Source organism: Bos indicus x Bos taurus, chromosome 2, assembly GCF_003369695.1.
Source record: "Bos indicus x Bos taurus breed Angus x Brahman F1 hybrid chromosome 2, Bos_hybrid_MaternalHap_v2.0, whole genome shotgun sequence".
NCBI classification, from domain to species: Eukaryota; Metazoa; Chordata; class Mammalia; order Artiodactyla; family Bovidae; genus Bos; species Bos indicus x Bos taurus.
Window position 1 is genome coordinate 41566304 of NC_040077.1, and position 27841 is coordinate 41594144.

General features: G+C 36.9%; 1 protein-coding gene across 6 annotated transcripts in view; it reads right to left on the reverse strand.

The window, feature by feature from the left end:
- Window positions 1-27841, reverse strand: part of GALNT13 (polypeptide N-acetylgalactosaminyltransferase 13) — a 666740-nt gene that overhangs the window by 24913 nt on the left and 613986 nt on the right. For all 6 annotated transcript variants that reach the window (XM_027560425.1, XM_027560416.1, XM_027560436.1 and 3 more), the window contains one exon: window positions 23183-23281. In XM_027560425.1, coding sequence (XP_027416226.1) covers window positions 23183-23281 — 99 coding nt within the window. The remainder of the gene's footprint in view (window positions 1-23182; window positions 23282-27841) is intronic.

Sequence of the window (27841 nt, forward strand, 5' to 3'; positions counted from 1 at the left end):
GGCTTCCTCCAGAAGCTGATGTTGAACAAGGATTCAAGTGCAAGTAATTTACTACGTAGATGATCCCAAGAAATATGGGTTGGAATGCAGGGAAGGCATAGCAGCCAATAAAGGGTACATTACAAATTATTTACACTATAGGTAGCTGGAACTTAATCCTGTTGGGAAACTCTGGCAACCAGATAAAACAAGCCTCAGATTCAGTTCCCTGGAAGAGTGAAGAAGCTGAGATAATTATACCACCTGCCCTCCACTTTTGCCTGAGGTGTACTTCCAGGGAGTAGAGTTGATTAATTCCCCAGGTGTGACAAGGTGGGCAGAGCAGCCTCTGGCAGAGAAAACTATCAGGCAAGGGGACAGAATCTGGCCTTTTGCATGTCAGCCTAGAAGCAGGTGGAAGGAGAGAAAGCAGACATTTCAGGATAACCTGCCATGTATGTGGCAAGATAGCAGTCATATTAAATATTAGGATATTAAGTATGATATGGGCTTCTACCTGGCGCACTGGTAAAGAATCTTCCTTCCAGTGCGGAAGACGCAGACTCGATCACTGGTCAGGAAGATCCTGTGGAGTAGGAAATGGCAACCCACTCCAGTATTTTTGCCTGGAAAATTCCATGAACAGAGGAGCCTGGTGGGCTACAGTCCATGGGATAGCAAAGAGTCTGACATGACTGAGCGACTAAGCATAAAGACACATAAATATGATACAGCACATATTATAAATTATATGTTTCTTTAATAACTTTTCAGGGTTAGTATTATAATTTTACTTTTTCAAATAAGGAATATGAGGTTTGAAAAGGTTAGGTAAATTCCAAGTCATTCATTTTGCAAGTGGGAGAATGTGTCTTTGAACTGTGGTCTGTCAGACCTCATATATCCCATGTTCTTTCCACATAGTTAATATTTTGCTTCTGGGATATTTTAAAAATTAAACTCCAATCTTTATTCAGCTTTCACAGGGTTTTCCTTAAAGTTCCCATATGATCCGATGCTCGCTTTTTCAGCACCCAATCCAGGATACCACATTACACGTTGCCATCATATCTCCTTAGCCAGCTCTGACGGCTGCTGAGACTTTAACGTATTTGATGACTGACAGTTATGAGGAGCACTAGTTAGCTATTTTGTGGAGTGCACCTCAGTTTGAGTTTGTCTAATGTTCACCTCATGATTTGAGTGGGGTTATAGGTTTTTTGGGGAAGATCACAAAAGTGAAATGCCATTCTCCTCAGATTTTATCAAGGGTTCTTGGTATTAACATGACTCACAGCATAGAACCTTGAATACTAACCCAAGATAGCATTTGGCAGGTTTCTCCACTGGAAAGTCAGTACCAAGCCCTTCTGTATTCTACTCTTTAAAAGCAAGTCATTAAGCACAATGCACACACAACTGGGGAGGAGAGATAAATCCCATATTCTAGAGCAGGGATTGTCTCCATAAACTATTTGGAACTCTTTATAGGAGACCTTAGAGATCAATATTAACATGTCTCTAAAAACCTCAGTCTAAAACCAGGGCCATGTCTTTAAATTAGATTTATATGTAATGCATTAAGATTCTTATAGTAAAAAATATATCCAGCTTATAGGCTCCTTGTTTCACTCACTGAATGAACAGAAGATCTCTGTAGTGGTAAATTGTAATATGATAATTTCCACCACTTAGAAATGGCACTTGGTGTCATCAGCATGTAAGATGTGAATTGAACATTGGTCCTTGTGACCTCCAGATACCACTTTAATCTTTCTTTGGTGTTACAACAGCCAGGCAATGCACCTCTGAATTGGCAGGCTGCTCTGTTTTTGGAGGAGGCAGAGGGAAGTGTCTTTCAAACAATTTCTGCATAGCTCAGCCAGATAATGGAGAAGGCAATGGCATCCCACTCCAGTACTCTTGCCTGGAAAATCCCATGGACCGAGGAGCCTGGTGGGCTGCAGTCCATGGGGTCGCTAAGAGTCGGACACGACTGCGAAACTTCACTTTCACTTTTCACTTTCATGCATTGGAGAAGGAAATGGCAACCCACTCCAGTGTTCTTGCCTGGAGAATCCCAAGGACAGGGGAGCCTGGTGGGCTGCCATCTATGGGGTCGCACAGAGTCGGACATGACTGAAGTGACTTAGCAGCAGCAGCAGCAGCAGCCAGATAAACACATTTTACTTCTTTTAAATAGTAATTAAAAAAAACAACTCAAAATATATTTAGAAAGTTAGCAACTAGAGAGAGAGTAGAAATACATCTGGTAGGTTTTCATTAGAAGACTAGGATTCTTTACTAGAAATTGGAGTAGACTCTAGGTTGTTTCCATGGTAACCTACCAAAGCCTTTTATCCTTTAATGAAAAGGTATCATTTCTCTGCATACCACATGTAGCTTCCTGCTCAGTATTGGATCAAGTCCTTTTACAACAGAATAAAATAAATGAACTGACAAAAAGTTCTACAGTGTGGCTCTGCTTGTGGTGAAATTATTCTTGGTACTAAATAACAAGAAAAAAAGCCCTTTTCATTTTGGCCACATTCACCATGCCATTTTTAATAACAAAAGTACATGTGCAAGTATTTCATGAGGTTGTATTAGAAATAGGTTACAAGCTATCCTTTGGCAACCTTTGCAGTCTGAAAGATTATTGCTCTTTTTGTCCCCTAGAGGCAAAATTTCCTTGCTTGACATTTACATTCTCTTAGGAGCTTAGCTCTACTACTTATAAAGCTGAATTTTCCACTCTGCCTTGTCCAGGCCTTCGACTCCATTAAGGCCAGGATCCTTGCTGTCCTTGCACACACTCCATTTTCTGTGCTCCTGACAGCTTTGTGAAGCCTTTTAGACTCACCCCTGTCTTTATCAGATCTTTTTTTCTCTGAATGCCTTCTGTATAACAGTACAAATCTTCTTTGTTTCAAGAATCATTTTTTTGTATTCCCATTGGTATTGAGGGTTGGGATTCTGTGCCTATTTACTTATTTATATTTAATCTCATTGAAAAGTGGATGTAGATTTAAACAATTTTACATACATATATATACACACACATATTAATATATATAGAGAGATAAGAGACAACAGTCCACCTACATAAAAATATAAATATAATTTAAAAGGGGATGACAGAGGATGAGATGGCTGGATGGCATCACCAACTCGATGGACGTGAGTTTGAGTGAACTCTGGGAGTTGGTGATGGACAGGGAGGCCTGGCGTGCTGCGATTCATGGGGTCGCAAGGAGACATGACTGAGTGACTGAACTGAACTGAATGACTTACATAAATTCAAACAGCTAGTAAGTGTCAGAACTCAAATTTATCTCATTCCAGAGCTCATGGTCTTATCACAATCCAAATAAAGCTGAAATAGCTAAAATAACAAAAAAAAATAAAAATAAAAATACAGATACCACATTTTTTCTAAAAAAGTTTAAAGTCCAGCTTCTGCTTTGAAAGTACAGGTGGCACTGCCAAACAGAGGACAATTATTACCTAGTTATATATTGAATAGCTATTGTTATGAAGCCTTGATGTAGTCACATTATTTTCCATTGATTCTCGAACATTTTCTTGTAAATCAGATTAAACAAAGAAACCAAATACAGTATAACTACATAGTATTTTAATTGGTGTAATTGTTACCTCTTTAACAGTTTATTTTTCTCTCTTTTATTAGACTGCATTCCTCAGATTTTACTACTATGAAAAAGCACAAATTTCAGATGCTTTTAACAATGAAAGTTCTTGCTCAAGTTCCATCTTGCATGCGTGCATGCTAAATTGCTTCAGTCATGTCTGACTCTGTGCGACCCTAGGGACTGTAGCCTGCCAGTCTCCTCTGTCCATGGAATTCTCCAGGCAAGAATACTGGAGTGGGTTGCCATGTTCTCCTCCTGGGGATATTCCCAACCCAAGGATTGAACCCAAGTCTCAAATCTCCTGCATTGGCAGGCAAGTTCTTTACCACTAGCACCACCTGGGAATCCTCACGAAGAGCTTAAATAATACTTTTAACTAAACCAACTTGTACTGATTTTAGTGTAGGATGCAGTTCATCCTAGAAAAATAAAGAAAATTATTTCATGCAAAGGTATACTTCCATAGATGTAAAACCAATAGTTTCTAAAGATGAGATTAGATTGTTAACTAGGAGAAATACCTATTAAAAATTAGAAATATTTGTTCTTCATAATTTATACAGAAAAGTGATGACAATGCCATGATACCTCAGATGTAACTGCTTTTTATTTAAACAAAGAATATATATTGGGACCATTATATTATTTAGGCCAATAATTAGTGCCATTAAAATGTGGTAGATATTTTGTTGCTATCCTGTCACTATTGTTATATCTGCATTTCTAACAACAAGGCAAAATATATATGGGATATATAGTTAATCATGAACAAATGAAATATTTAAAACATTTTCTTTTCAGCCCTATAAGTTTATAAGCTTGCATTTGATTAGCCTCTTTGAGTTGTATGCAATAAAATCTTATATATGATGACTTCTTTTAAAAATTCATGAATATTCAGCAAAAAATGCCTTTAAATATTGGTGAGTATTAAGCAAAGAATGCCTTAAAAATCTTGGTGCTATTATACTTGATAATATATTACTGGATATTTTATTTGACTTGCACATTTGTCTACTTTTTTCCCTTTTCCTTGAACTTTCTCTTCCTTGCATTGATTAGTCAGATATTTGAACATAAATTTCTCATCCAGTTTTATGTTATCTAAGCTTACTTGTGTTATCTTTTCTTTCCCCAAAAAACAAGTTTTCATATTTGAAAGAAAAAAAATAACCCTGGGAATACCCTTACCCATTACTTTGTTCAAATACTATAAGATTTTATTAACTAGGATATAATTGGGAAATACAGTAAGATAAAGAATGTCTTAGGTATAAGAAAGCAAATAATCTTGAGTATAGATTCTTCTGGTGAGTATGAAACTGGCCAACACTGTTAATTTAGAAACTACAGACATTATTTACCTTACTTAGAAACTAATAAAGTGGCCTTTTCTACTAGAGTAAGCCAAGATAAAATTATTTTAGCTATTACAGATTGCTTCAAGTGGTAATTTAAAATAATTACTTTTATCTTCAGTAAAATTTATGCATGTACACTCTTTGAGGGAGAAGAGGGGATCATTCAAAGAACCTTAATATTCTTCATATATAGTAGATTCGTGCATTTAATCCATTACATTTGTTAATAAATAAACTAAAATTTTGGCAGGAAAATGACTTGAACAAGAAAATTCAGGTTAATGATTAAGACAAGGGTGCTAAATCAAGAATTAGGCATAAGACAGGATAAAAAAACACTTGAAGACAAAATAGAGAAAGGGGTGATGTTCAGAAGATTGGAAAAAAGTACAGAGGAGAAAGGTTCTGCTGGAACTAAATTGTTTAACGGAGACAGACCTAGCAGAAAGTTAGCAGAAAGTCTGTAGTCTTGTGAAGTTAGCAGAAAGTCTGTAGTCCATCTCTAAGTAACAGGAGCTTCAGAAGAAATGCATAGTGGACTGAGGAAGCAGACTGATACTGCTAGTAGCAAAATATTTTTCTTTCAATAGGTATTTCAACTAACAGTATACCCTTGTCAGTAAGAAAAGCCTATTGGTGATATGCAATAAGAGAAGTATATAGGCATGTGTGTGTGTGTGTGTATTTTTTTTGTATGTGTGCATTTTGTAAGATTATAGTAGTATTAAATTTTTTACTTCATGAAAATGTGTGATAGTTCACATTTTGAAGGACACTTTTCAAAATATTCTGTAAATGTCATTAATAAAATAGATACAAATTTATGTGAATTCTCCCAAAGATCTTAAAGCACTTTAATATTTAAATTTTATAGAAATTTAATTTTAAGCACCTTAAAGCATGAGCTGATATTGATACACTTGTCCTTCTGTGTGCACAGACATACTTTGACATCCATCGTCATTTGCTTATATGCCTTCCTAAAGATCGTTGTCTCCTCCAAGTTTAGTCCACTTTCTCTGCAGAATCAGGGTAGACAGTTTTATCGTCTCAACACCAGAAATAATTGAATCTTTTGGATGCTGATTTGTTTTTATATTATTGACCCAATGACTCATATAACCAGTGTTGTACTTACAGCTAGAAAGCTTGGAGCCAAAGTTGTTGCTTATTTAAAGGAATGAAAGATTTCAGGTATTAATTTTAAGCACATTACAGTAAGACAGTAAAAATGCTTTCTACATTGACTTGCATTGCCAATTTTTAGATAGCTTTTAAAAAAGTGTCATATGTGATAGATGTTATTATCTACCATTAAGTAGAAATACATAAAATTACACTGTACAACACTTAGAGGAAAAGCTTTATCTAAGAAATAGATAATATTAGTGCTCATTTTTTTGAAAATATTAAGAAAACAGTCTCACAATCTTTGAGTAACTCCTACTGGGGAAGAAAAGGATTGAACACAACAGATTTGACATTTATTTCTATGCCAGGAAACACTCTGGATAGGCAGAACTAGGTAAAATAAGATGATAAGTTTAAGTTCCTCTAAGTTTTAATTAACTCCAAGCTTACTAGATGTTTCTTTAATATTAATACAAAAATTAAATAAATATTTTTTTTGGATTAAGAAAATGTTACTTTTTGATTGCTCAGTTCTTGAATTAAGATTTGAAAAAAAAAACAGTTTTAAGACATGCATAATTTATTAACTGTTAACGGAAAAGGATATAATTCAATATGTATTCACTTTTTTATATTTGAAAAACTTTATTAATATAGAGCTATTGACAATTTTATTTATTACTACAATTGCACTAAAATAGAACAGATACAAACTCAGGTTAAAATGGAATATCCAAAACCAAATTTTGTATATTTAAAATATTCCAAAAGTGTAATTTAGAGCCATTCTTTGTACCTACTACTTGATTTCTTGAAGCAGCAATATAGAGTAGTATATGTCTATAACTTTGAGGAAGGTTTCTTATCTTAAATCTCTTCTCTGAAGGAATGGATTGCTTAAGAACACTGAGCTTGAGAGTTCTTGAAATTTTGTTTGTGAGGACCCACGTTATTTCCCCAGATCAGTAGGGGCCCAATATGCTACTGGAGATCGGTGGAGAAACAACTCCAGAAAAAATGGAGAGATGGAGCCAAAGCAAAAACAATACCCAGTTGTGGATGTGACTGGTGATAGAAGCAAGATCCAATGCTGTAAAGAGCAATACTGCATAGGAACCTGGAATATTAGGTCCACAAATCAAGGCAAATTGGAAGTGGTCAAACAGGAGATGGCAAGAGTGAACGTTGACATTCTAGGAATCAGTGAACTAAAATAGACTGGAATGGGTGAATTTAACACAGATGACCATTATATCTACTACTGTGGGCAAGAATCCCTTAGAAGAAATGGAGCAGCCATCATAGTCAAAAAAGAGTAAGAAATGCAGTACTTGGATGCAATCTCAAAAACAACAGAATGATCTCTGTTCGTTTCCAAGGCAAATTCAATATCACAGTAATCCAAGCCTATGCCCCAACCAGTAACACTGAAGAAGCTGAAGTTGAATGATTCTATGAAGGCCTACAAGACCTTTTAGAACTAACAGCCAAAAAAGATGTCATTTTTGTTATAGGAGACTGGAATGCAAAAGTAGGAATTCAAGAAACACCTGGAATAACAGGCAAATTTGGCCTTGGAGTATGGAATGAAGCAGGGCAAAGGCTAATAGAATTTTGCCAAGAGAATGTGCTGGTCATAGCAAACACCCTCTTCCAAAACACAAGAGAAGACTACACATGGACATCACCAGATGGTCAACACCAAAATCAGATTGATAATATTCTTTGCAGCCAAAGATGGAGAAGCTCTATACGGTTAGCAAAAACAAGACTGGGAGCTGACTGTGGCTCAGACCATGAACTCCTTATTGCCAAATTCAGACCGAAATTGAAGAAAGTGGTGAAAACCACTAGACCATTCAGCTATGACCTAAATCAAATTCCTTATGATTATACAGTGGAAGTGACAAATAGATTTAAGGGACTAGATCTGATAGACGGAGTGCCTGATGAACTATGGATGGAGGTTCATGACATTGTACAGGAGACAGGGATCAAGATCATCCCCATGGAAAATAAATGCAAAAACGCAAAATGGTTGTCTGAGGAGGCCTTACAAATAGCTGTGAAAAGAAGAGAAGCAAAAAGCGAAGGAGAAAAGGAAAGATATTCCCATTTGAAGGCAGAGTTCTAAAGAATAGCAAGGAGAGATAAGAAAGCCTTCCTCAGTGATCTATGCAAAGAAACAGAGGAAAAGAACAGAATGGGAAAGACTAGAGGTCTCTTCAAGAAAATTAGAGATACCAAGGGAACATTTCATGCAAAGACGGGCTCGATAAAGGACAGAAATGGACCTAACAGCAGCAGAAGGTATTAAGAAGAGGTGGCAAGAACACACAGAAGAACTATACAAAAAAGATCTTCATGACCCAGATAATCACGATGGTGTGATTACTCACCTAGAGCCAGACATCCTGGAATGTGAAGTCAAGTGGGCCTTAGAAAGCATCACTATTAACAAAGCTAGTGGAGGTGATGGAATTCCAGGTGAGCTCTTTTAAATCCTAAAGAATGATGCTGTGAAAGTGCTGCACTCAATATGACAGCAAATTTGGAAAACTCAGCAGTGGCCACAGGACTGGAAAAGGTCAGTTTTCATTCCAATCCCAAAGAAAGGCAATGCCAAAGAATGTTCAAACTACCACACAATTGCACTCATCTCACAGCATAGTAAAGTGATGCTCAAAATTCTCCAAGCCAGGCTTCAGCAATACATGAACTGTGAACTTCCAGATGTTCAAGCTGGTTTTAGAAAAGGCAGAGGAACCAGAGATCAAATTGCCAACATCCACTGGATCATCGAAAAAGCGAGAATTCCAGAAAAACATGTATTTCTGCTTTATTGACTATGCCAAAGCCTTTCACTGTGTGGATCACAATAAACTGTGGAAAATTCTGAAAGAGATGGTAATACCAGACCACCTGACCTGCCTCTTGAGAAACCTATATGCAGGTCAAGAAGCAACAGTTAGAACTGGACATGGAACAACAGACTGGTTCCAAATAGGAAAAGGAGTACGTCAAGGCTGTATATTGTCACCCTGCTTATTTAACTTATATGCAGAGTACATCTATAAGAAACGCTGGGCTGGAAGAAGCCCAAGCTGGAATCAAGATTGCTGGGAGAAATATCAATAACCTCAGATATGCAGATGACACCACCCTTATGGCAGAAAGTGAAGAGGAACTAAAAAGCCTCTTGATGAAAGTGAAAGAGGAGAGTGAAAAAGTTGGCTTAAAGCTCAACATTCAGAAAACAAAGATCCTGGCATCTGGTCCCATCACTTCATGGCAAATAGATGGGGAAACAGTGGAAACAGTGTCAGACTTTATTTTTTTCGGCTCCAAAATCACTCCAGATGGTGACTGCAGGCATGAAATTAAAAGAAGCTTACTCCTTGGAAGGAAAGTTGTGACCAACCTAGATAGCATATGACAAAGCAGAGATGTTATTTTATCAACAAAGGTCTGTCTGGTCAAGGCTGTGTTTTTTCCAGTGGTCATGTATGGATGTGAGAGTTGGACTGTGAAGAAAGGTGAGCACTGAAGAATTGATGCTTTTGAACTGTGGTGTTGGAGAAGACTCTTGAGAGTCCCTTGGACTGCAAGGAGATCCAACCAGTCCATTCTAAAGGAGATCAGTCCTGGGTGTTCACTGGAAGGACTGATATTAAAGCTGAAACTCCAATACTTGGGCCACCTCATGCGAAGAGTTGACTCATTGGAAAAGATCCTAATGCTGCGAGATATTGGGGGCAGGAGGAGAAGGTGACAACAGAGGATGAGATGGTTGGATGGCACCACTGACTCAATGGACATGAGTTTGAGTAAACTCTGGGAGTTGGTGATGGACAGGGAGGCCTGGCGTGCTGCGATTCATGGGGTCACAAAGAATCGGACACGACTGAGCAACTGAACTGAACGTTATTTTCCTGTGGCTACTGAAACAAATTACCACAAACATGATGACTTAAAACAATGGTAATTTATTCCCTCACAGTTCTGGAGGTCAGGCATTTGAAATCAATTTCACTACGTTGTGTTATGGTACCAGCAAGGCAGTGCTTTCTCTGGTGGCGCTAGGGGAGCGTCTGTACTTTGCCTCTTGTAGTTTCTGGCAACAGCCTAGCTTTTCTTTGCTTGTAGCTATATCACTCCTATCTCTGCCTCTTTGGTCACATTTCCTTCCCTCCTCTGTGTGTCAGATTCCCCTCTGCTTCCTCTCATATGCATACATGTGGTTGCACTGAGTGCCAACCACATAATTGAGACAATCTCCCTATATCATGATGCTTAACTTAATCACATCTGCAGGGTCTTCTGCCATATAACATTCACAGGCCAAGGCTTAGGATGTGGATCCCTTTGGAAGTCATTTTTCAGCCTACTGTAGCCTCAGATCTAGGCATTTTAATAAGAGCAGTTTCATTTGCCAGGAAGACTTTCCTTTATGTGGTTCTTCCAAGTTTTGAAGTTATTTCTATGTTAATAGCAGGTCTTTGAGTAACTTTTAAATTTTTGTATGAATTTGTTTACCCATTCATTCTTTCAGTAAGCACTTATTACTATAGAAGGATTAAGAAAAGGAAACCAACTAATACTTGCTTCAAGAAGAATTTACCATTTGCTTTTGAAGGTAAGAACAAACATACATAATTGAATGAAAATATAAGAGCTCAAAGTAAGAGAAACATTGAGATATGATATATGAATAATTAAAACGGAGAAAAAGTTTAAAATATTGTGAGTTCAGAGAAAGGAAATACCGGTGTGTATTGAAAATCAGAAAAAAATGAATTACTACATGGAGGATGGTGAAGTGGAACTAGATGAATGATATAAACTAGGAAATTATGTAAACTAGAATTTAGTTAGAAAAAATGGAGAAAGGTGATGTCAGGTGGGTAAAAGAAAAGGCAAAGATATGATTTTAAAAAATGGATAATGGTAACAGTTTTTAAAATGTCTGTTCTGGCTATACTCAATAGAGATGATAAAGTTAAGAGTCTATATGGGTGAGCAACAGGAGATAAAAATTTCAAAGGTAAGAAGGGATCAGACTATAGAGCTTTGACTGGTAAAGAATGTTAATTTTATCTTGTAATAACTGGTGATATTAAAGATTTTTGTTTTTCCATTTGGCAATGATATTTTTGAAGTAGTCTCACTTCATTAGTGAATGAGATCGAGTAAATATGAGAAAAATCTGGAGCTTTGCTAAAACTATTGTAATAAATCAAATATGAGGCAATAAAGGCCCAGATTTGGAAAGTAGAATTATTAATAAAAGAATAGGTAAGAAGGACAAGTAGAGAGTATTCATAAGGCTTAGTGCTTAGTTTGAGAAGAGCAGGATATGAAAAGAAAAAAAGAAGAAAATGTAAAAGACAGATGAATACAAAGAGTGAAGAAAAAGGGCTTTGGATGAAAGGTGAGTTAATCACAGACATACTGAGTTTGAGGTTACAGTTGGTCATTTAAGTAGAAATGTGCATCAATCAGTTTTAAGCAGTTGGTGTAAGCTTTTAGGAATTGGTATGACTTTGGAGCTTCCATAAAGGTAAGTCTAAGAAGATTAATTTCCTGGGAAAATAGAATGAAAAGACTCAAGAATAACCAGAGTAGCATAGAAATAATGGTCTCACTGACTTGTATATGTATCCCAAAGTTTTGTTTTTTTTTTGATACCAGACTGATCCCATGACAGAAGGCCCTGCTGAGTCTTACTTGGAAGGAAACTAACTCTTGTATTGATGGACTTGATGAACAGTATAGATACTGCATGACCCACTGAAAAACGAGGTCAGTGTGAGATGTTTGTATATATTTTCTCCTACTACCATCATATACTAACCTCATCTAGAGTATCTGTACAGACTGGCACAACCACCTTTGTTGGCTGTTTGTCAATGAGTGAGTGAGCCAGTTTGCCAGTCCATCCTCAGTATCTTTTAGTCCCCCGATAGGAGACTGAGCCTACCAGACACAAGACAAGTTCTCCCAGCCAAGCATTAATGAGATTGAAAGGCTCTTGGAATAATCCCTAGTTCTACAGAAATTATAATAACTCTGCCCTCTTCTGGCTCACATGTGTCCAACTCACTTTAACATTGAATGGCCATTGTGGGATTTTACTTTGTGAAATCCCTGGCGAGTTTTAATTCTAGTATTCAGGTTATTAAAAGGTGACCAAATTATTATAGAAATGGCTTATAAGTAATTATAAGATGTAAACTTTACTTATAGAAATCTAATATTTAAAATGAATACGTATCTCTTGAATGACTATATCTATTACAATCCATGAGTACATTAGAAAGCATTACTAAAATAATTAAGTTTCTCTAGGAGAGGGTCTGTAATAAGAGAATGATGTATTTGTTTACTATCAAAATTTGTAATGCACCTGTCATAATGTTGGATTCTTCTTAAGTATAAATAACAGAATTTTAGAGGAAGAGGAGACATTTGTATGAAAGTATGGATAATACCTAATGATCTCTTTATCTCGGCAGACAATATGGTTTTAATAAATGGCTAGCATAAGCTTCTCTAGACTTGCTACCTTGAAAAATGACTGAATCAAGTACTGCAATAAATTACACAGACTGTTTCCATGTGCTTTCTAGCTTTCTCCAAATGAGTGGCTCTAGGGAGAAAGAGAAACATTATATATGCATTTGCTAAAATGTGAGTGTTTTTCCATCACTTTATGTTCTTTGTCTTTAAAAGGAATAAGTACAGTGTTTACAAAGGCTGCTTTTCTCCCTATCTTTGATTAAAGATATATTTTCAAAATTTTTATATTGATATTTTAACAAAGTAAAATGGCTGTTTTATAAATATTATATTAATCTACTTTGACTCACATATAAGTTTATATAAATTTTACTTAAAATTGTCACTAAAAATTAGTGTCAATCTTTGAGTAAATATCTAGTATACTAGATACATATCCAGTAAGGCTAAGACCTATTTACTGTTGGCTCCTGTAAGATGATCTTAAATGTCATGTAAAAGCACCTCAGTAAAAAAAGCATGGTATTTTGACATCAAAAAGAGAAAACATAAAGGCAAATATTGATTGGGATAAACTATATAAAAGTCTGTATATGAAAACGCAATGTAAACAAACTCTCAAGTCAGAAATATATATTTAATGTGTATAACAGAAGATAATAAAGTGTTTTTATAAGTCGTGAAACAAAGAGCCATCTCAAACTCCAATGAAAACATAAGCAAAAGCATGGTTATGAAATTCATAAAGTACTAATGCTAACTTTAAAAATGCTTACATGCATTGATTTTGTTAGATATACGATTTAAAATAAGATAAAATGTTTCTCCCAAACTATATTGGCAAATGTGAAAAACAAGAAAAATACAACACCCATTAGAGTTGGCCACTGTAATCACAGTGCTGGGAGAGTGTGGTTGGGAATCAGTGCAGATCCAGTGAATGTAAAACTGGTGTGGAGTCGGCCAGATTTTGGTTCAAACTGGCTTTACCACCTCAATCACATTATTAATCTCAAGGTTTCCATTAAACTCGTGAGGAGTTTAAAAATTAGAATAACACTAGGTACTTCATAGATTATTGTAAAAATCAAAAAGAATAATGTATGTTAAGTATCTATCACAGTGCCTCTTCCTATTTTAGCTGTTTGTCCTATTAAATTTGTGAAATATTAAAGAGGGCAATTTGTCACTATATATTAAAAGCCTTATAATGATGTATAACTTTCGATCTAGCAAACTTAACTTCTAGACATTTCTAAAGAAATAAATATGGATGGAAGCTCACCAGGTTTTAGCTACAAGAGTACCAATGAGCCTGGACTGTAACAGTGAAAAGTTATAAATAACATTGTGTCTTAAACAGTAAAGGTTTGATTGAATCTAAATTATAGTTTATCCATTAAAATATGTCCTGAAGGAAATGGCAACCCACTCCAGTGTTCTTGCTTGGAGAATCCCAGGGATGGGGGAGCCTGGTGGGCTGCCATCTATGGGGTCGCACAGAGTCGGACACGACTAAAGCGACTTAGCAGCAGCAGAAAAGAAGCTAAATTATTTGGCTTTTAAACAGTGAGTATGTCTTAAGCTTATGAGTGGAGCCATATTTGGCCAATAGGGCAATTAGAACAGTGCAGAGACATAAGAATACACAGTATGCAGGGAATAAAGACATACCAAACACGTCTAGAGTACAAGGACCTATTAGAACATCAAGGGACACTGCTGAAAAGCCATATGGGGATGAAATTATGAGGTGCTTTGAATGTCATAACTAGGGAATTTTTACTTTATTTTTGGACAGTGAAGAACTGCTGGAGTGTTTAATCTGATTTAATTCTAATGTAACATATATGGGATGTATTTATGGAATTCCCTATGATATATGGAAATAATGAGTTGTTTTTTGACCACACAGGTGAAAGAAGATGTAGGCCAGGACAAAGATAGAAATCCTGGTTTTAAAAGGACTTACAGGTAGGAGTCAAGGGGTATTATTTTCATAGAAATAGGGGCTTTGGGGACCGATGAAATTTCAGGAGTGTCTATGTCAGATTTTGATTTTGTATGATTGTATGAAGGGGAAGGGAGAAGGCAGTGGCACCCCACTCCAGTACTCTTGTTTGGAAAATCCCATCAACAGAGGAGCCTGGTAGGCTGCAGTCCATGGGGTCGCTAAGAGTTGGACACGACTGAGCAACTTCACTTTCACTTTTCACTTCCATGCATTGGAGAAGGAAATGGCAACCCACTCCAGTGTTCTTGCCTGGAGAATCCCAGGGACGGGGGATCCTGGTGGGCTGCTGTCTGTGGGGTCGCACAGAGTCGGACACGACTGAAGTGACTTAGCATAGCATAGCATGAAGGGGAAGAGAATGAGTACAGTTTGGAAAGTTTCAATTTTGAGATGCCTGTAAAGAATTCCAGTTATTAATTAGCAACAGATTCCAGAGTTCAGTAGAGAGTCTGAGGGTGAAGATATAAATCTGAGTCATCAGTAACATGAAACTACTTCTAGGAATCCACGTCATCTTTTCAAAAGCACAAAGAAGATAATTTCGTAATTTCTAGTAACATATTTTCTACCAGTAAATTGTAAGTTCTTTCTTTCACTTGTAAAATGTTATATTCAAGTTTTAATCATATTCTTATTTATTTTCACTCTTTTGAAGTAATGATCATTTTGATATGGTTTGCTAATGTAAAGAAAGCATTTCAAGAACAGAAAGGAATTAGTGGAGTATCAAATTTTGTTATTAGAGCTAGAAGACTTGGATTACTAAATTTTTAAAGAGAACACCTCAAGATGATCAACTGTTGATTTTAATAATAATTCTTCACTTGCTACCCTGTTTCACAGTATTCCTGATACAAAAACATCCATGCATTATTTCATCTATTTATTTGACTAATTTTTATTAGGTGCCTACAATATCCCAAGCACTGTGCCCAGTGCTAGGAATGATGAGAGAAAGAGTATGCTGGATACTTCCAAGAACTACTGAAAAGTAAGTTTCTTTGTGATATCTCCAAAATTTAACAAAAACCAAACTACCAAAACATCCATGCAAGGAGAAATGGTGAAAGGTATAACTGTCCTGAAATATAAAGTCCCTTGATTTAGAAAAGTAAATGAGCAAAAAAAAAAAAAAAAAAAAAAAACCTAAAAAAAGAAAAAACAACATTTGTTTTGACTTTTATGTAAAAAGCAGGAGAAATAAATTTGAATATTTTTAGGGGTTGGGGCTACTTTTAAAAATTCAAAGCTAAATAACTATAAAAATAAATGCGGTTTCCATGGTAACACAAAAGAATAGCAGTAAAAACAGGGAGGTAGCTCTGAGAATAAAATCCTGAGATCTCTTCTTTTAAAAGTCAGTCAAAATTTTAAATCATGCTAGTATTAATACTGCTAGAAACAGTGAATTCCATAAAAAAGGATACCAGAATAGCATTTATCTGATGCTTTAATATTTTTCATAATACTTGTTAGAATAACAGGAGAGGCAGTTCTTTTTATTGACTTGAACAATACCATAAAGTGTCTTGTGCTTTTAACTTACCTCTGGCATTAGGCACTGAATAAATATTTTTACTTTTAGAAGTAAAGACTGAGATAATGGAGAACACAAATGGAAAAAATAAGGAGAATAATTAATAGCAGTGGAGCAAAATGTGCTGTCCAGTATATGCTATGCTAGTTATTTGTTTTGTAAAGTTTACTAATCTTTAGAGAAATTGAGGGAAAATTTGTATGCATTTTATAGGTAAAACACTGAAGCTCCAAAACATTAAGTAATGTACAAGGTATGCAATTTATCAGATCAGAATAGTGTTATAAAATGATGTTCCTTTATTTCAGCAGTTCAATTTCTCCATTTTTATTTGTTTAATTATGATACACACACACACACACACACACACGTATATACACACACAGGAAAATGTGGGATAAAAAGAAAAATTTCCTATTCCAGCTTATTCTCTCCTATTCCTCTCCTATTCCTCTCTCCAGTGGTAATTTATATTCCAAATAGATATCTATATATTTCTAATAAGTTGCATAGCATTTATATATGGCTATTACAGATACTGTTAATAGAGAAGAATGTTCACAGACATTTTCCACAAATGAGGTCATTCAAATTCAAAGTAAGTTGTACTCTGTTATTTTTCCCTCTTTTCAGTTTTTGATGACAATACGTTTAGACCTCTCAGTCATTTTGGTGGCTAAGTAGTAATCTCTACTGTGGATACACTATGATTTATTTAAACATTCTCCTCTTGGTAAATATTTGTTTCCATTATTTGCGTTATGACAAAATGGGCTCCAGTAAGCATTTTCATATTTGTAGACAGGAATAACTTTATATAGATGAAAAATATTGGTTTTAAAGTTTATCTTGTAATTAACCAGATAATGTAGAGACATTAGAAAATGTGTAGGTATGGGTTTTTTTTTTTACTTTTTAATTGTCCCCTTTATTTCTGAATCTCTGAGATTAGTATCTTTCTATAATTTTGGTTACTATGACAATAAGAACATTTTTGGCAGTGTCTATATAGTACTAGGGTATAAATCCATTATTCTGACCATGAATTCTTTCATCTATTTACTTGACTAGTATTTATTAAGTGCAGTAAGTGCCTACCATATCCTAAGTACCAGGTACTGGGGATGAAGAGTGGAGTAGATATCAGTTCAGTTCAGTTCAGTCGCTCAGTCATGTTCGACTCTTTGAGACCCCATGAATTGCAGCACGCCACACGTCCCTGTCCATCACCAACTCCCGGAGTTCACTCAAACTCATGTCCATCTAGTCGGTGATGCCATCCAGCCATCTCATCCTCTGTCGTCCCCTTCTCCTCCTGCCCCTAATCCCTCCCAGCATCAGAGTCTTTTCCAATGAGTCAGCTCTTCACATGAGGTGGCCAAAGTATTGGAGTTTCAGCTTTAGCATCAGTACTTCCAAAGAATACCCAGGACTGATCTCCTTTAGAATGGACTGGCCCTGCCAATAGGAAGTCTACAGTAGAGTGGCATAGTTTACTTCTGGACGTATGAAAACATTTAAATATTTTTTAAAATATTTTAAGCATTTATGATCTAGTGTTTTGTGTCATTTAGACAAATTTAAGCATATGACTGGATATCCTTTTGAACAGTAACCATAGCAACAGTTAGAACTGGACAAGGAACAGCAGACTGGTTCCAATTAGGAAAAGGAGTATGTCAAGGCTGTATATTGTCACCCAGCTTATTCAACTTATATGCAGAGTACATCATGAGAAATGCTGGGCTGGAGGAAGCACAAGCTGGAATCAAGATTGCCGGGAGAAATATCAATAACCTCAGATATGCAGATGACACCACCCTTAGGGCAGAAGAAGAACTAAAGAGCCCCTTGATGAAAGTGAAAGAGGAGAGTGAAGAAGTTGGCTTAAAGCTCAACATTTAGAAAACTAAGATCATGGCATCTGGTCCCATCACTTCATGTCAAATAGATGAGGAAACAATGGAAACAGTGGCTGACTTTATTTTTGGGGCTCCAGAATCACTGCAGATGTTGATTGCAGCCATGAAATTAAAAGACGCTTACTCCTTGGAAGGAAAGTTATGACCAACCTAGACAGCATATTAAAAAGCAGAGACATTACTTTGTCAACAAAGGTCTGTCTAGTCAAGGCTATGGTTTTTCCAGTGGTCATGTATGATGTGAGAGTTGGGCCATAAAGAAAGCTGAGCGCTGAAGAATCGATGCTTTTGAACTGTGGTGTTGGAGAAGACTCTTGAGAGTCCCTTGGACTGCAAGGAGATCCAACTAGTCCATCCTAAAGGAGATGAGTCCTGGGTGTTCATTGGAAGGAAAGTGCTGAAGCTGAAACTCCAGTACTTTGGCCACTCATGCGAAGAGTCGACTCATTGGAAAAGACTCTGATGCTGGGAAAGATTGAAGGCACGAGGAGAAGGGGATGGCAGAGCATGAGATGGTTGGATGGCATCATCGACTCAGTGGACATGAGTTAGGGTAAACTCTGGGAGTTGGTGATGGACAGGGAGGGCTGGCATGCTGCAGTCATGGGGTTGCAAAGAGTTGGACGTGACTGAGCAACTGAAGCCATGAAATTAAAAGACGCTTACTCCTTGGAAGGAAAGTTATGACCAACCTAGATAGCATATTGAAAAGCAGAGACATTGCTTGGCCAACAGAGGTCCGTCTAGTCAAGGCTATGGTTTTTCCTGTGGTCATGTATGGATGCGAGAGTTGGACTGTGAAGAAAGCTGAGCACTGAAGAATTGATGGTTTTGAACTGTGGTGTTGGAGAAGATTCTTGAGAGTCCCTTGGACTGCAAGGAGATCCAACCAGTCTGTTCTAAAGGAGATCAGCCCTGGGTATTCTTTGGAAGGAATGATGCTAAAGCTGAAACTCCAGTACTTTGGCCACCTCATGCGAAGAGTTGACTCATTGGAAAAGACTCTGATGCTGGGAGGGATTGGGGGCAGGAGGAGAAGGGGACGACAGAGGATGAGATGGCTGGATGGCATCACTGACTCGATGGATGTGAGTCTGAGTGAACTCCGGGAGTTGGTGATGGACAGGGAGGCCTGGCGTGCTGCGATTCATGGGGTCTCAAAGAGTCAGACACGACTGAGTGATCTGATCTGATCTGATCTGATCTGATGGCATCTTAATGAATCCATGAGGTTAATTCACCTGACGGGTCTTCCTCCCTCATTTTCATCTATATTTGAATCAGAGTGATCTCGTAAATAATGTTTTCTTTTAGAATTCTGCATGTCATCATGGTGCAAATGATGAGTAGCTTTTTTCATAAGCTGTTGAAACTCATTATGGGAGACACTTCTAAATGTCTACTCAATACCATGGTAAATAAACTACGAGGAAAAGCTATGTGTGAGTGTGAGATGATGTATTTAGTGTATTTGTGCCATTAGGTGTCAAAATCACACACTTGTGGCCAAAGAGTCATACACAGAGGTGTTTTGAGTCTCTAGAAAGGCATCTGCTTTGCTTAATAGAAGGACAGGTATGGCTGTTTCAACTCTTTTCCATTCCCACTTCTTCCTGCTTTGAATGTAGACATGATGTCTGGAGTTTTAGCAGACCTCTTGTGACCAGCTAATGCTAAGACTTAACTATAAGAATGGAAAGATAGAAAGTATCTGGTTTCTTGGTGGAATTATTGAGGACCTGAACAAATTAACAACTGACTGCTTGGCAGATTTCATACTATGTGAAAAAAGTATACCCTTGTGTATTTAGTCCCGTGATAGCTTTTGCCACTTGGGGCTGAATTCATCATGACTTTGGTAATAGAAACCTCTGACACTCACCGTGAATCAGTATAATAAGATGGACCCTTTTTGAATGCTCTGTTGTTGTTCTGACTATGTCATTGTTTCCATCATCTTTCATATAGTCATTTCCCCATGCTGTAATTTAGAAAGTTTGACTCGTATACTTTCTTGTTTAAATTTAAACTGTGAGGTACTAATTAGGATTTTAATAATTAAGTTGTCTTTAGTTGTAGGGAGAAGCATTATTTTAGTGTCTTCCATTGAATTGTACAAAAGTCTGATTTGAAGTATGGTGCCAGAACTCAACAGGGCCATTTCATTCTGGCTTTTTCTCTATGGACCCTTTTTTTCCTTTAAATCTTACGTTATAGTTGAGTTACATGTTGTGTTAGTTTCAGGTATACATCAGTGATTTACTTATACATATATTTATTCTTTTTCAGATTCTTCTCCCATATAGGTTATTGTGGAATATTGCGTAGAGTACTCTGTGCTATACAGTATGTCTCTGTTGATTATTTGTTTTATGTATAGTAGTGTGTTTATGTTAGTCCCAAACTCCTAATTTATCCCTCTACCCCACATTTTCCCTTTGGTAACTAGAAGTTTGTTATGAGTCTGTTTCTGTATTATATATAAGGTCATTTGTATCATCTTTTATATTCCACATTAAGCAATAGTATATGATATTTGTCTTTCTCTGACTTTCTTCATTTATGATAATCTCTAGGTCCATCCACATTGCTGGAAATGACATTAGTTCATTCTCTTTTATGGCTTCATTGTATATGTGTACAAATTCTTCTTTATCCACTCCTCTATCGATGGACATTCTGGTTGCTTCCATGTTTTGGCTTCTGTAAATAGTGCTGCAGTGAACACGGGGTGCATGCATCGTTTGAATAAGATTTTCTCCAGATACATGCCCAAGAGTGGGATTGCTGGATCATGTAAGTGGGTACAGTCACTATGGTGAACAATATGGGGTTTTCTTAACTAAAACAGAACTATTTTTAGTTTTTAAAGAAACCCCCATATTGTTTGCCATAGTGGCTGTAGCCACTTACATTTCTACCAACAGTGTAGGAGGGTTCCCTTTTCTCCACACCTTCTCCAGCATTTAGTGATTATAGACTTTGATGATGGGTGTTCTGCCAGTTGCCCAGTATGAGGTTAAACCTCTTTGTAGTTCTGATTTGCATTTCTCTCTTAATTTGTGATGTTGATCATCTTCCAAAACTATGTTGAATAAGAGTGGACACCGTTGTCTTGTTCCTGATCTTAGGGGAAATGCTTTCAGTTTTTCACAGTTGAGAGTGATGGTAGCTCTGGGTTTGTCATATACAGCCTTTATTATGCTGAGGAAGCATCCCTCTATGATGACTTTGTGGGGAATTTTCATCATAAATTGGTGTTGATTTTTGTTAAAACCTCTTTCTGTGTCTATTGAGATGGTCATTTAGTTTTTATTCTTCAGTTTGTTGATGTGGTATATCATACTGTTTGATTGGCAGATATTGAAGAATGCTCGCACCTGCTCCTGGGTTTCCTAGCAGCAGTGGCAGCCAGAGCACTCCCAGGGCAGCAGGGGAGTCACTGGTGACTGCTTGTGGGTGGCCTAGTGGCAGTGGTCGCTTGTGCCCATCACGGGAGCTCTTATAGGTGGTGTCTTGTTACCTACGAGTGTGCACAGGGAAAGAAGTTCCTATGGCGGTCCCACCCCTCTCCTCCTGTATTTCCCAAACATTGGCACCTTGCCTCTCTTGCACCCCCAGGCTTCCTCCAAGTACGTCCTTGGTTGCCACTCTGGCAGGGTGTCTCTGCACAGCCGATTCCTGTCTCTACCTGAGTCTGACCTCTGTAGCCCAAGCTTCAGCACCCAGCCCCTGTCCATACTGACAGACAAGCATCTCAGGCTGGGGAGTACAAGGCAGTCTTACTGATATGTCTGTGCAGGTTACTCTTCATCTTGCCTTACTCAGGCTGGTTGCTGCCCTCTCCTCTCTGGCTCCAAAGCTTCCTCTCCACCCCAGCTGATCTTCCTACTGTAGAAGGGACTTTCCTGGGTACAGAAGTTTTCCTCCTTCATAGCTTCCTCCCTGGGGTGCAGTTCCCATTTTGACTACTTTATTTTTCCTTTATTCTTTTGTCCTATCCAGTTATGGGAGGGGTTCTTGCCCTTTCAGAAGTCTGAGGTCTTTTGCCAGTGTTCAGTAGATATTCTGTGTGAATTGTTACAGTTATAGATGTATTTCTGATGTATTTGTGGGAGTAGGTGAGCAGACATCTTGATCCTGAAGATCTTTCTATGGATTCTTGAAACATTCAGCTATTACAAATAATCACCATCATGTTGTGCTGAACAGAATCATTTTTGCTTCCTCAGTTCACTCTAAAACACTAGATAAACAGCTCACTCATATGCTTCACCTTGACCCTTTTAGACAACTTGTCTACCAAGGAGCAGCTGTCTCTTAACTGTGCTTTGTTGTAAGTTCCCATGAACTTCAAATTAAACCTCTGAAAGTGGCTGTGGCACCAAGACTCAAGCCAAGCAGCCTTTACTTTTTCTACCTTGCAGTGCTGCTTTTCATTGCTTACAGAAAACACAAGAATCCTTGTTATAGTCTGGTAAGTTTCTGATAATTAATTGGACCATCACAAAACAGGTGTCCTAAAATTTTAATTAAGTATAAATCTTGTTTAAATAATACATTTTTACCTGATCTGAAGGGCATCTTCAGATAGCCAAAGCAAAGTTGTTAACAAACATGCTTATCTGTGTGCTTAAAATTTTATTAAACCACCAAAAGTCATAGAAAACATGATAGACAAGAAACATTTGAAGAAGAAATTCAGGGTAAGCACCATTAGGAACCATAATTGCTGAGTGATTATTTTATATGATTGAGTTAACAATAAAATGCAGTCCTCATTTTCTCATACATGGTAATAGGAAGTAGGTCTGAAACATCTGGCTGCCCTCATTCACTCTAGGCTAATTAAAGATGTTGCCCTACTTATTAAATTCTTCAGTGTTTTCTTATAATACTTAGAATAATAACATAGTTATTATATGTTAAAGACATAAATTAAGTCTTTATTAGAATGCCTGTCAATTTACTAAGACATTGTTATTGGCAGTGAGCCATAATCTACCTGGATAGTTTACACAATATCTTCCCCCCCAAATATGAAGCTGATAAAAAACGGAGTTTACCTGATTTCCTCCCATACCGTGACAGTTGAATATACCCACTTTTTCATTTTCCTTGCGGCCCATGTTGTCTAAACATTGATTTGTTTCAACATTTCTTATCTAAAGGAAACACAAAAATGTAAGTCAGAAAATCTTTGGTATTTTCAAATTCCTTGTTGATAGCAAAATAATATTTTTGTAAGGAAATTTCTCCAAGGAAAAGACAAAGCTTTAAATATTTATTTTTCTATGTCTATTCTGATATCTGTATAACAGTCTAAACTCCCATTCACGTAAACTTGCATAGCACTGGCATTGTCATTAGCATCCAGTCAAGAGGCACTCTTTGTTTATAGTGTAGTATCAGAGAAGAAGAAAACAACCACGTATTACAAATTAGGAGTTCTTCCCCAAATCTTCTGAAAATTAGGACAGTCTCGAAATTGCACCTAAATAATCATAGTGTATTTGTGAAGTCCTTAAGTCCTACAGTGCCCTATGCAAAGTAATAGAAACAAATTGGTCAGATATGCAAATTTATGTATTTTTCGTTGCTTCATTACTAGATGCTCCATTCTGAACATTTATAAAGATTAATTACACTGATAATTTTTTAACTAAAACATGCATCTTTTTGCATTCCTAATACCAAACAGTGGAAAGCAGTTGACCCTAAGAAAAACTATTACAAGGCTAAATGGTGATTTCACAGGAAAAAATTTTCAAAACCAAGATTAAATTGCCAACTGCAAACATCAGATTCATGGTTTATACTCAGACACTGCATTAATCCCATAATTAACATGTTAATATACATTTGTGCCAAATGTAATTTTATGAAAGCCATTTATTGAGTTTAAAGATGCCCAAATTACTAAGTCAAGCACAAGTGAACGTAAAAAAGAAGAAAACCTTTTCTAATAGATGAAATGTTTTAGATTTTTTTTCCTTTAGTCTCAACCCAAAGTAGTAATGTTTTACACTTGTCCACTCTGCTTCCAAAAAGTTCTTTTCTCTCTCGTTAGGACACATATTTTACTGTTTACTCACTCATTACTTGGATATATTTAGTTATCTATGCTTCAGGTGCCTGTTTCTCCCTCTTGGCAAATGAGTATGATTAGAAACTTCTGCAGAGGCTGGATTAGGTTTCTACAAATCAACTTTTTTGTATGGTACAGAACCCCATGGTCAGGTAATGGTTGCCTGAGTTGGGAAAAATGGTGTGATTTGCAGTAAAGCCCCAGTCAGCAATTGAAATTCACACTTGGTAAGGGGTTGGGCAGAGCTGGGCAGTGAGATCAAGCCCTGTTCCAGTGATTAGAGGGAGGCAAGGGTGGAAACAGAAATAAATAAGGGGACTGTTGAGTCATGCCAATTAGATATGGTTATTTGGCATAAAAGGACAACAGTGGATGTGGGGCGGTCAAGTTTAGGATGTTTTTAAGATAGAGCCAGTAGGACTTACAATTGAAGTGGAAATGAGCCAGGAGAGGAAAACAAAGGCATCAAGAAGCATTACAAGATTTTGGTTTGAGCAGATCAGTAGATGATGTTTCCATTTATTGCGAGCAATATTCTGAGTTCTTACATGTTGATAACTGTATCTGTGGCTTTTATACTTCAAAATCAATTTGCTGCATCTGAAATCCTTGACTAACAATGTATTTCCTTGAGTATATTTAAGATGTTACTCTGTTCACTTCTAGTATAAATAGTTGCTTTTGAAAAGGCTGAAGAAAATCTGTTTTCTTTCCCTTATTCTTACAAATATATTTTTGCCTGAATGCCAAAATAAGTCCAGTAGATTGCCCAGATAGGTGGTGGTCTGTTTCAATATGTAGTTCCAAATTTATTTTCAAGGAGTAAATATTGAATAATATTGAATTATAGATAATTGAATTATTAGTGTTCATTTTTTGTTACTTCGTTTTCTATCAGGAAAGTCTATTCTGTATTTTGTATCTTTTATATATCTCTTATATATGTCATTTTCTATTCGATAGAAAAGAAAGACAAAACTATCTTTAAAAAATTTCCTCCTTCCCTCACTTTAAAACTCTTACGGCATTTTCTTCAGAATCCTCTGCTTTTTCAAATTTATCCATTTCTGAAATGATTCATTCCTTAATTTCTAATTCTTTCCTCCAGGCCCTCATTTCAGATATTTTTTTTAATTTATGTTTTTATTTTACTTATTTTATAATAAAATTTATCTGTTTTCCTGTCTTATGAGCCTAAGGTTTTGATTTAGTTTCATTTTTCACAGAGATATCACTTTACTCTTGATTATCTTTATTCTTATGGTAGTGATCCTTTTCCTTTCTTTTCAGAAAAAAATTCTCTTGATTTGTTAAGAGGAAGAATTTGATCAGGAAATAATTTTTCTCCCTCCGTCCCTCTCTCTTCCTTTCATTTTTTCTTTTCATTGCTTCCTGATGGGGGTAATGATTTGTCATCTTTAAACTATTCTGATGCCCAGACTATTCTTATTTAATTGGATTAGGGGACATAGTGTCCATCGGGTTCTTTAAAATCTCCCCAGATGATTCTAATATGCAAAGTTTGGCAACCACCATTCTGTGTGGATCACAATAAACTGTGGAAAATTCTGAAAGAGATGGGAATACCAGACCACCTGACCGGCCTCTTGAGAAACCAATATGCAGGTCACAAAGCAACAGTTAGAACTGGACATGGAGCAATAGACTGGTTCCAAATAGGAAGAGGAGTACATCAAGGCTGTATATTGTCACCCTGCTTATTTAACTTATATGCAGAGTACATCATGAGAAACGCTGGGCTGGAAGAAGCCCAAGCTGGAATCAAGATTGCCAGGAGAAATATCAATAACCTCAGATACGCAGATGACACCACCCTTATGGCAGAAAGTGAAGAGGAACTGAAGAGCTTCTTGATGAAAGTGAAAGAGGAGAGTGAAAAAGTGGGCTTAAAGCTCAACATTCAGAAAATGAAGATCATGGCATCTGGTCCCATCACTTCATGGGAAATAGATGGGGAAACAGTGTCAGACTTTATTTTTTTGGGCTCCAAAATCACTGAAGATGGTGATTGCAGCCATGAAATTAAAAGAAGCTTACTCCTTGGAAGAAGAATTATGATCAACCTCGATAGCATATTGAAAAGCAGAGACATTACTTTGCCAACAAAGGTCCGTCTAGTCAAGGCTATGATTTTTCCAGTGGTCATGTATGGATTTGAGAGTTGGACTGTGAAGAAAGCTGAGTGCCGAAGAATTGATGCTTTTGAACTGTGATGTTGGAGAAGACTCTTGAGAGTCCCTTGGACTGCAAGGATATCCAACCAGTCCATTCTAAAGGAGATCGGTCCTGGGTGTTCTTTGGAAGGAATGATGCTAAAGCTGAAACTCCAGTACTTTGGCCACCTCATGCAAAGAGTTGACTCATGGGAAAAGACTCTGATGCTGGGAGGGATTGGGGGCAGGAGGAGAAGGGGATGACAGAGGATGAGATGGCTGGATGGCATCACCGACTTGATGGATGTGAGTTTGAGTGAACTCTGGGAGTTGGTGATGGACAGGGAGGCCTGGCATGCTGTGATTCACAAGGTTGCTAAGAGTCGGACATGACTGAGCGACTGAACTTAACTGAACTGAACTGATACTCGAGGAAGGTATGACATATTTTGATATTTGATGGTGACAGTACAGTTACTCTTCCTTTTTTGAGTAACTTCTTTTTCAGTGGTTTCCACCTGGACATAGACTCACCTGGAAAGCTTTTAGAATATACTTCTATTTTGCTTCTGCTTCACAGATTCTGATTCAAATGGTCTGGAGTAGGGCCAGAATACGGTTAAAAGATCCCCCAGATAATTCAATATAATCAGGACTGAAACTCCTTGTATCAGGAGAACACAATGAAGTAGTTCCTAGCTGGAAGCCTGATTATTTTGTGAATCATTTTGAGAACTCTGGGTGCTGGTGGAAAGTAAAGGACATTTTCATAGCAAAGCTGATTTTGCCACTACCAAGTGAAATGTTTAAGAATAAATATTTCCAGCTGTACCTGACAGGACGTGTTTACACTGGAGACCATTTCTAACTTCACAAGGATAGATCTGTTCCTGTAAGTTTTTGGACAGTTGGAAAAAAATCCTTTGGTTTTTTTTGAGAATTCCTGGTTCTGTTTAGCTCTCCACATTTTTTTTTTCTTCCAATTTTTTATTGGTGTAGAGTTGATTTACAATGTTGTGGTTAAAGTATGCAGAAGAATAATACAGAATTTTTCAGATTATTTTCCCATATAAGATATTACAGAGAATTGACTGTGTAGGTCTTTGTTGATTATCTATTTTATATATAGCAGTGTATATGTTTGAGCAAACTCATAATTTATGCCCCCCACTTTTCCACTTTGGTAACCATAAGCTTGTTTTCAAAGCCTGAGATACTGTTGCTGTTTTGTAAGTTTGTTTATATAATTAGATTCTACATGTAAGTGATATCATACAATATTTATCTTTGAAAGTATGAAAATATTTTTCTTTTTATGGATGAGTAATATTCCACTGGGTGTATGTGTGTGTATATATATGTCACATCTTTTTATTCTGTGGGAGAACCTCTGCGATATAATCATTTTCCAGTTTGTGGGTCACCCACCAAATTGGTATGGGATTTGATTGTTTCATGAACGC